Below are 10,934 nucleotides of genomic sequence, written 5' to 3'. Positions count from 1 at the left end.
CCGGGCATGCTGGGAGTTGTAGTTTTGCAACAGCTGGAGGCACCCTGGTTGGGAAACACTGTGATAGCTTAAAGGGGTACTCTACCGGAAAATATCTTATGCCCTATCTAAAGGGGGACCCCTGCGATCTCCGGGCGTGAATGGAGGGAGCGTGGCAGCTGTAGTTGCCAGTCATCCGGCACGGAGCGGGGTTTGCGCCACACACCGGATAACTGGGGTGCTGCAGCGGAGATCACGGGGATCCCCCTCTCACAATCAGACATCTAATGCTTTGGATAGGGGTATAAGATTTTTTTTTCCAGCAGAGTACCCCTTTAAATATCTTGGTATAGCCATTTTATTATAACCCCTTTAAAGGGGTACACCGCTGTTCAGCGTTTGGAACAAACTGTTCCGAACGCTGGAGCCGGTTGCTTGTGACGTCATAGCCCCGCCCGCTCAATGCAAGTCTATGGGAGGGGGTGTGACAGCCATCACGCCCCCTTCCATAGATTTGCATTGAGGGGGCGGGGCTATGACATCAGGAGCTCCCGGCTCCAGTGTTCGGAACAGTTTGTTCCAAACGCTGAGCAGCAAAGTAACCCATTTAAGGCAAGCGGTCTCCGGCCCATGTTGGAAGGTGTAGTTTGGCAGCTGCTGTAGGGTCACAGGTCAGAGATCACCACTTTTAGGGTCTCGTCTTTTAATCTTACGCTATTGTTTACCAGGAACGGAAGGAATAGAACGTGTCCTCTGTCCGGTTCACTGAAATGTGATGACGCAGTAAGGTGTCCTCTGTTGCTTACAACCTGCGCGTTTATCGACAGTCCTGACTCCAGTCCTGGGGCGAACGCGGTCACTGGCGCTATAGTCATTACACGATGGAGGAAGCGGAAGCATTAGGTGTCATAGGCTGCAGACCACGGGGATGACCGCGCCAAGTCCTGGGAGCAGCGCAGCGAGCGTCTGGAGCGCCACACCTTGATGCTACAGTCGTCGCTGGCGGTCAGCAGAAGCTCCTGATCAACAGGACAGAAAGCCACGGAGTTCACCACGTCGTCGTGGGGCAGGGTGGCCAGGCAGGTGTTGTAGTGACGGTCCCAGATGTAGCCGCAGCGATCCTCCGCCCCGCTGAAAGAAAAGAAAAAACACAGATCAACGTGTCTCCAGCCAAAGGCTGTCCGGGCATGCTGGGAGTTGTAGTTTTGTAACATCACAGTTTGGAAAACATTTCTATAGGGTAGTGGTCTCCAAACAGTGTGTCTCCAGCTGTTGCAAAACTACAACTCCCAGCATGCCCGGACAGCCGTAGGCTGTCCGGGCATGCTGGGAGTTGTAGTTTTGCAAAAGCTGGAGTCACACTGTTTGGAAAACAATGGTGTGTACAGTGACATAGTAAAAACTGTAATCTAATCTGTATACTGGGAGCTCCCCCTAGTGGAAGATTTCATAATATAAATCTACGACTATATAGAAATACATTATAAGCCTGCACAGGATTTAAGAGCATTTTATATTCATCTGTTACATACAATAAGATATTATTTTGTTATTGTCCTATATAGGGTTCAATAAGGGACCAATAGAATGACGCCCTTCATTTTACCATAAAACGTAATGTGTGGAGAGAAACCCGGGCGTCCAATGAGAACATTCTTCTGTATAAGAACACAAACCCTCTGAAGGTTTCCTATAGATCAGTATTGATAATAATCTGGTGTAATGAAGAAAACTGTGTCCCTGTAGCGGAATGTGACCCTTCACACAGGGATGTTCAGCCGGCTTCCCTCTCACTCCTTAAAGGGGAACTCCGGTGGAAACAAGTAGAAAACAAATGTTTTCAAATCAACTGGTGCCAGAAAGTTAAACAGATTTGTAAATTACTTCTATTTAAAAAAAAAAAAAAAAAATATCTTAATCCTTCCAGTACTTATCAGCTGCTGTATAAAACAGACACATTTGTTCTACATGTAGTTCTTTTCTGTCTGACCACAGTGCTCTCTGCTGACACCTCTGTCCATGACAGGAACTGTCTAGAATAGAAGCAAATCTCCATAGCAAACCTCTCCTGCTCTGGACAGTTCCTGACATGATCAGAGGTGTCAGCAGAGAGCACTGTGGTCAGACAGGAAAGAACTAAACAAGTTTCTCTGTAGTATACAGCAGCTGATAAGTACAGGAAGGGTTAAGATTTTTAACTAGAAGTAATTTACAAATCTTTCTGGCACCAGTTGATATGAAAACTTTTTTTTTCTACCGGAGTACCCCTTTAATCCCTAATCCTAACCATAAAGCCTAATCCTAACTCTGACCCCTAATCTTAACCCCTAATCCTAACTCTTTACCCCTAATCCCCACCCCTAACAGCGATCAGCGCTGATCTCAGGTCACATTCGGCTGCGGGTGACAGTTTTTTTATCACTTTATCGGCACCCATGCACTTTCACTTTAAAGGGGTTATTCAGGGACAGATACAAAGGGCTAATTTCTTCCAAAAACTGCGCCACCTTAGCTCCATTGAGGTGAATGGAGCCAAGTTGCAATACCACACACAACCTAAGGACAGGTGTGGCGCTGTTTTTGGAAGAAATTAGCCCTGTGTGTCTGTCCCTGAATAACCCCTTTAAGGGTCCTACAATATGAGGTCACTACAGTTCTGTCCCACCTGGCCACAAAGTCTTGGCTGACATCCAGGAAGATGAAGAAGCACTCATTATTTGGGGTGTACGCCCGGTGGGCTCGCAGAGGGTCCTTCACCTCCCGCAGGGTCTTTAGGTCAAAGACTCGAAGCTCTATTTCCTCGGCGATGGGCGGCGGGTACATGGGATCGGAAACCACGCAGTCTTTAGGCCAGGAGCGGCTATTTACATAGAGATACCTGCAAACAACAACAATGGAATCTATTATCATCTATAATAACCAGTGTCCAGATCTACAAATCCAAGACTAAAGGGGCATGCTGGGAGTTGGAGGCATTGGTCAAGAGAAGTGTTTCCTAACCAGGGTGCCTCCAGCTGTTGCAAAACTACATCACCCAGCATGCCCGGACAGATGTTGGGCCTCCAGCTGTTGCGAAACTACAACTCCCAGCATGCCCGGACAGCCGTTGGGCCTCCAGCTGTGGCAAAACTACAACTCCCAGCATGCCCAGACACCCGTTGGGCCTCCAGCTGTTGCAAAACTACAACTCACAGCATGTCCGGACAGTCAATGGACCTCCAGCTGTAGCAAAACTACAACTCAGCATGCCCGGACAGCTTTTGGCCTCCAGCTGTTGCAAAACCACAACTCCCAGCATGCCCAAACAGCCATTGGCAACAGCTGGAGGCTCCTCGGTTGGGAAACTCTGCTCTAGAGGAATATTACTCTAGCGTCACAGAAAGAATCTACAACATAACAGTGGCCCCTGCTCTCACCTGTGATCCGGAGACAGGCCCATGCCTATAATGTGACCATGAATGTTAATCACATGGTCGAGGGAGTCGAAGAACTCGTTGGGGCCCCGCTCCTCGCCCAGCACCGGCCCCTCTGTGGTCATCTGATGGGGAAGAAGCTGCTTAATTCCTGCAATAGGAGAAGAAAAAGTACAACAGAGACACCTTGTGGCAGAACAGCATTACTGCAGGGATCAGTGCAGATTGATAACAATTCGGAAAGAACGTAGACACCTCACCTATCTGATGGGGGGAGTACGTCAGGGAGCCGGTGGTGAAGATCAGATACTTCTTGCTCCCCTCCCCAGCGTCGTGAGGACCATCCGGTTGTTTTGTCCGGTATTTCGCGTACCACTGGGCCACCTTAGTCTCAAACTGCTCCTCAGAGAGTGTAGGCTGCTGCGGCGCCTCCTGCTGTTCTTGGATGTGGTCGTTCATGAAGAATTGAAGGGCGGCTGCTATCTGAGCGTCCTCCCCAACAATGTCCCTCTCCCTCTCGTCCTCCTCCTCAGTGCTGTCCTTTTCTTCCTCCTCCGTTTGTGGTGATGCTTGTTTGACCTCTTCCACTTTATTTCCAGCCTCCACCAGTACATCCGGGGAGTCGGCCACCATCACCATACGGATAGTGCTGGCGTTCAGATTCTGAATTTTGAAGAGTCTCTTCACTACATTGAGGTTCTCGGACTCCACATCCTGCAGAAAGAAGAAATGTGACACTTTCCCCTTGACACTCTAGCCACATCCTCCCAGTACTACACGTACATGCACTCCATGCTCTAGCCACATCCTCCCAGTACTACACGTACATGCACTCCATGCTCTAGCCACATCCTCCCAGTACTACACGTACATGCACTCCCCGCTCTAGCCACATCCTCCCAGTACTACACGTACATGCACTTCATGCTCTAGCCACATCCTCCCAGTACTACATGTACATGCACTCCATGCTCTAGCCACATCCTCCCAGTACTACACGTACATGCACTCCATGCTCTAGCCACATCCTCCCAGTACTACACGTACATGCACTCCCCGCTCTAGCCACATCCTCCCAGTACTACACGTACATGCACTTCATGCTCTAGCCACATCCTCCCAGTACTACATGTACATGCACTCCATGCTCTAGCCACATCCTCCAAGTACTGCACGTACATGCACTCCCCGCTCTAGCCACATCCTCCAAGTACTGCACGTACATGCACTCCCCGCTCTAGCCACATCCTCCCAGTATTACATGTACATGCACTCCATGCTCTAGCCACATCCTCCCAGTACTACATGTACATGCACTCCATGCTCTAGCCACATCCTCCCAGTACTACACGTACATGCACTCCATGCTCTAGCCACATCCTCCAAGTACTGCACGTACAGGCACTCCCCGCTCTAGCCACATCCTCCCAGTACTACACGTACATGCACTCCCCGCTCTAGCCACATCCTCCCAGTACTACACGTACATGCACTCCCCGCTCTAGCCACATCCTCCCAGTACTACATGTACATGCACTCCATGCTCTAGCCACATCCTCCCAGTACTACATGTACATGCACTCCATGCTCTAGCCACATCCTCCCAGTACTACACGTACAGGCACTCCATGCTCTAGCCACATCCTCCAAGTACTGCACGTACAGGCACTCCCCGCTCTAGCCACATCCTCCCAGTACTACAGGTACATGCACTCCATGCTCTAGCCACATCCTCCCAGTACTACACGTACATGCACTCCCCGCTCTAGCCACATCCTCCCAGTACTACACGCACATGCACTCCATGCTCTAGCTACATCCTCCCAGTACTACACGTACAGGCACTCCCCGCTCTAGCCACATCCTCCCAGTACTACACGTACATGCACTCCATGCTCTAGCCACATCCTCCAAGTACTACACGTACATGCACTCCATGCTCTAGCCACATCCTCCCAGTACTACACGTACATGCACTCCCCGCTCTAGCCACATCCTCCCAGTACTACACGTACATGCACTCCATGCTCTAGCCACATCCTCCCAGTATTACACGTACATGCACTCCATGCTCTAGCCACATCCTCCAAGTACTACACGTACATGCACTCCATGCTCTAGCCACATCCTCCAAGTTCTGCACGTACATGCATTCCCCGCTCTAGCCACATCCTCCAAGTACTGCACGTACATGCACTCCCCGCTCTAGCCACATCCTCCCAGTATTACATGTACATGCACTCCATGCTCTAGCCACATCCTCCCAGTACTACATGTACATGCACTCCATGCTCTAGCCACATCCTCCCAGTACTACACGTACATGCACTCCATGCTCTAGCCACATCCTCCCAGTACTACACGTACATGCACTCCATGCTCTAGCCACATCCTCCAAGTACTGCACGTACAGGCACTCCCCGCTCTAGCCACATCCTCCCAGTACTACAGGTACATGCACTCCATGCTGTAGCCACATCCTCCCAGTACTACACGTACATGCACTCCCCGCTCTAGCCACATCCTCCCAGTACTACACGCACATGCACTCCATGCTCTAGCTACATCCTCCCAGTACTACACGTACAGGCACTCCCCGCTCTAGCCACATCCTCCCAGTACTACACGTACATGCACTCCATGCTCTAGCCACATCCTCCAAGTACTACATGTACATGCACTCCATGCTCTAGCCACATTCTCCCAGTACTACATGTACATGCACTCCATACTCTAGCCACATCCTCCCAGTACTACACGTACATGCACTCCCCGCTCTAGCCACATCCTCCCAGTACTACACGTACATGCACTCCCCGCTCTAGCCACATCCTCCCAGTACTACACGTACATGCACTCCCCGCGTCCTCCCAGTACTACACGTACATGCACTCCCCGCTCTAGCCACATTCTCCCAGCACTTCACATACATGCACTCCCTCACTCTGGCTGCGTCCTCCCAGTATTTCATATACATACACTCCCCACTGTAGCCACATCCTCCCAGTACTACACGTACATGCACTCCCCGCGTCCTCCCAGTACTACATGTACATGCACTCTCCCTCTAGCCACATCCTCCCAGTAGTACATGTACTTTCACTCCCTATTCTAGCCACATCCTTCCAGTACTTCACGTACATGCACTCCCCACTGTAGCCACATCCTCCCAGTACTACATGTACATTCACGCCCTATTTTAGCCACATCCTCCCAGTACTACATGTACATGCACTCCCTGTTCCGGTCGCATCCTCCCAGTACTAAACGTACATGCACTCCCTGCTCCGGTCGCGTCCTCCCAGTACTAAATGTACTTACATTCTCCACTCCGGCCATGTACGTCCAGTACTACACATACATATGTTCCCTGCCTGTGTCCTTCCAGAAACATACATACATGTACTCCTTGCCCCAACCAAGTCCTACCGGTACATATACTCTCTCCAGCCATGTCCTCCCAGTACAACACCTACATGCACTCCCCACCCTAGCTGCGCCCTTCCAGGACTACACGTATATGCACTCCCCACTCCCTGCATCCTCCTGGGGCGATTGTGTTGCCATATACATACCTGAAAGGCCTTGTTTAACCAGAGCACGGAGCAGGAGGTGACTTGGCCCATACGGTGCAGGTTCCCCGAGATGAGGTGCGTGTTATTCAGCCAGCAGCCAAACACATCGTAGGGTTTATTCCTCACGCGGGACAGAAGGTTAAACCCATCTGCGGGTGGAGAGTAAATTTAAAAGGAAATCTGTCATCAGTTTCACCTGCACTTACCTGTCGGTACATACAGGTAGTGCAGGTGACACTAATAACAATACTTACTCGCGCTATCATCTTCAGTATCTTCTGTTTTGGGGCTGACTTGGAGCATGGGGGGGGGGGGGGGGGGGCTTCCTGACGTCACCGATGCTGTTTGCTAGCATTAGGACCCAGCAGAGAAGCAGGAGTGGTGACATCACTAAGCCCCGCCCATGCTCCAAGTCGGCCCCCGGAAGAGAAGATACGACAGACGATTGTGGGAGAACCGGAGCAGGGAACAGGACCAGGTAAGTATCATTGTCATTAGTGTCACCTGTACTACCTGTATGTACCGACAGGTTACTGCAGGTGACATTGATGATGGTTTTCATTAAAGAAACACTCCAGACAAACTTGATATGTTGTGTCACTTACTGCAGGACACCACAAGGCCCCATCTTTAGTTCTGACAGAAGTAGTTAAAGGGGTTATTCAGGATTAGAAAACACAGCTGCTTTTTTCCTGAAACAGCGCCACCCTTGTCCTCAGTTTGCATGTAGTATTGCAGCTGAGTTCAATTGAAGTAAGGGGCACTGAGTTGTAGTACCACTCACAACCTGAAGACAGGAGTGGTGCTGTTTTTGGAAGAAAGCAGATTTTTTTCTAATCCTGGATCACCCTGGTGGCAGCCATATTGGTCGTTACTTAGCTTTATCAAAATCAGTAAAAATAAAGTTTATATTTTCACAGACAAGTATTTAAATGATATAATGAACATTAGGTAATTTACCAAGACTGAAGACGGCGATTTCTCCTGCACAGGAGTTGTGGGGTCCTACGAAGACCCCGGACACCAGGAGGAGCGTGTCATCAGAGTTAAACTGGGAGAACTGGGTGTAGTTCCAGTGGTGCGGCCTCATGTTGGCGCTGTGCTGGAGGGATATGGGGTGTCTGGTGCTCCATATCTGTAGGACAATATAACAATATAGATAAGATTATAATGGCGCCAGGTCCGGACATAGCGGCGGCTCCTCACCTTCACCGTGCAGTCCTTGGAGCAGGAGGCGCAGAAATCTCCGGAGTGTGAGAAGCTGATGTGCAGGACCTGGTCTGTGTGCTCCCGGAGCCGCTCCACCGCCACACACGGAACGCTGTCAGTAAGGCGCTGGAACTCCTCGTACCACGAGTCAGAACCTGCCACATATACAGAACAGGTCAATATATATATATATATATATATACACACACACACAGCACAAGTCACTATATATATATATATATATACACACAGCACAGGTCACTATATATATATATATATATACACACACAGCACAAGTCACTATATATATATATACACACACACACCCACATATACACAGCACAGGTCACTATATATATATATATATATATATATATATATACACACAGCACAAGTCACTATATATATATACACACCCACATATACACAGCACAGGTCACTATATATATATATATATATATATATATATATATATATATACACACACACACACACACACAGCACAGGTCACTATATATATATATATATATATATATATATATATATATACACACACACACACACACACATACACAGCACAGGTCACTATATATATATATATATATATATATATATATATACATATATATATGGAATATGCAAAGCAGCTCCTCACACCTTCTCAGGTAGCTGCCCTAAGATCAGCTCTGGCTCCAGTTACAAAGTCTCGGGAACTGATTGGGATTTATGCCAGAATTCTCCCCAGAAGGGAAGAAGCCTCATCTACAGACGGCTGTTTCGGGGTGCTTACCCCTCGTCAGTACAGAGCAGGGTGTTCTGGCTGAGGTGAGAGGCCTGTGACTAGCTAAAAGGGGTAAGTATTCTCCTTAGGGAGGAGCACCGCTTCTGGTGTAGTCTACAGCACTCAGCCGAGTGTTGGACCTCTCTTCCTATAAGCATCAATAAGCTTCTTACACCTCTCAGCCTGAATGTTGGACCACTCTTCCTATAACCATCAATAAGCTTCTTACACCTCTCAGCCGGAATGTTGGACCACTCTTCCTATAAGCATCAATAAGCTTCTTACACCTCTCAGCCGGAATGTTGGAGCACTCTTCCTATAAGCATCAATAAGCTTCTTACACCTCTCAGCCGGAATGTTGGACCACTCTTCCTTTACAAACTGCTCCCGGTCTCTTATTGGAAGGCGCCTTTTCCCAACAGTAATTATAAGATCTCTCCACAGATGATCAATGGGATTTAGATCTGTACTCATTGCTAACACTTCAGAACTCTCCAGCGCTTTGTTGTCATCCATTTCTGGGGCTTTTTGACGTATGTTTGGGGTCATTGTCCTTCTGGAAGACCCAAGATCTCGGACGCAAACCCAACTTTCTGACACTGGGCTGTACAGGGTGACCCAAAATCCATTGGTAATCCTCAGATTTCATGATGTCTTGTACACATTCAAGGCCCCCAGTGCCAGAGGCAGCAAAACAACCCAAAACATCACTGACCTCCCCCATATTTCACTGTAGGTTCTGTGTTCTTTTCTTTGTAGGTCTCATTCCGTTTTCGGTAAACAGTAGAATGATTTGCTTTACCAAAAAGCTCTATCTTGGTCTCATCTGTCCACAAGACGTTTCCCAGAAGGATTTTGGTTACTCAAGTTCATTTTGGTAAAATGTAGTCTTGTTTTTTTATGTCTCTGTGTCAGCAGTGGGGTCCTCCTGGGTCTCCTCCATAGTGGGGTCCTCCTGGGTCTCCTCCATAGTGGGGTCCTCCTGGGTCTCCTCCATAGTGGGGTCCTCCTGGGTCTCCTCCATAGCGGGGTCCTCCTGGGTCTCCTCCATAGCGGGGTCCTCCTGGGTCTCCTCCATAGCGGGGTCCTCCTGGGTCTCCTCCATAGTGGGGTCCTCCTGGGTCTCCTCCATAGTGGGGTCCTCCTGGGTCTCCTCCATAGTGAGGTCCTCCTGGGTCTCCTCCATAGTGGGGTCCTCCTGGGTCTCCTCCATAGTGGGGTCCTCCTGGGTCTCCTCCATAGTGGGGTCCTCCTGGATCTCCTCCATAGTGGGGTCCTCCTGGATCTCCTCCATAGTGGGGTCCTCCTGGGTCTCCTCCATAGCGGGGTCCTCCTGGGTCTTCTCCATAGTGGGGTCCTCCTGGGTCTCCTCCATAGTGGGGTCCTCCTGGGTCTCCTCCATGGTGGGGTCCTCCTGGGTCTCCTCCATGGTGGGGTCCTCCTGGGTCTCCTCCATAGTGGGGTCCTCCTGGATCTCCTCCATAGTGGGGTCCTCCTGGGTCTCCTCCATAGCGGGGTCCTCCTGGGTCTTCTCCATAGTGGGGTCCTCCTGGGTCTCCTCCATAGTGGGGTCCTCCTGGGTCTCCTCCATGGTGGGGTCCTCCTGGGTCTCCTCCATGGTGGGGTCCTCCTGGGTCTCCTCCATAGTGGGGTCCTCCTGGGTCTCCTGCCATAGCGTTTCATTTCATTTAAATGTTGAGGGATAGTTCGCGCTGACACTGATGTTCCCTGAGCCTGCAGGACAGCTTGAATATCTTTGGAACTTGTTTGGGGCTGCTTATCCACCATCCGTACTATCCTGTGTTGACACCTTTCATCAATTTTTCTCTTCCGTCCACACCCAGGGAGATTATCTACAGTGCCGGGGGTTGTAAACTTCTTGATAATGTTGCGCACTGTGGACAAAGGCAAATCTAGATCTCTGGAGATGGACTTGTAACCTTGAGATTGTTGATATTTTTCCACAATTTTGGTTCT

General features: G+C 49.6%; 1 protein-coding gene across 1 annotated transcript in view; it reads right to left on the bottom strand.

The window, feature by feature from the left end:
* Positions 1-560: 560 nt before the first annotated feature.
* The window catches only part of FBXW5 (F-box and WD repeat domain containing 5), a 19,214-nt gene continuing 8,840 nt past the window's right edge, over positions 561-10,934 (bottom strand). The window contains exons 3-9 of the mRNA XM_056541009.1: positions 8,174-8,331; positions 7,928-8,102; positions 6,968-7,116; positions 3,653-4,106; positions 3,396-3,543; positions 2,645-2,857; positions 561-1,110 (exon numbers count right to left, since the gene is read on the bottom strand). Of these exons, the coding sequence (XP_056396984.1) occupies positions 879-1,110; positions 2,645-2,857; positions 3,396-3,543; positions 3,653-4,106; positions 6,968-7,116; positions 7,928-8,102; positions 8,174-8,331 (1,529 nt within the window). The 3' untranslated portion in view covers positions 561-878. The remainder of the gene's footprint in view (positions 1,111-2,644; positions 2,858-3,395; positions 3,544-3,652; positions 4,107-6,967; positions 7,117-7,927; positions 8,103-8,173; positions 8,332-10,934) is intronic.

The sequence above is a fragment of the Hyla sarda genome, chromosome 9 (genome assembly GCF_029499605.1).
Source record: "Hyla sarda isolate aHylSar1 chromosome 9, aHylSar1.hap1, whole genome shotgun sequence".
Classification (NCBI taxonomy): domain Eukaryota; kingdom Metazoa; phylum Chordata; class Amphibia; order Anura; family Hylidae; genus Hyla; species Hyla sarda.
Note: the sequence above shows the minus strand (reverse complement) of the source record. Positions and strands in the feature narration are given on the sequence as shown.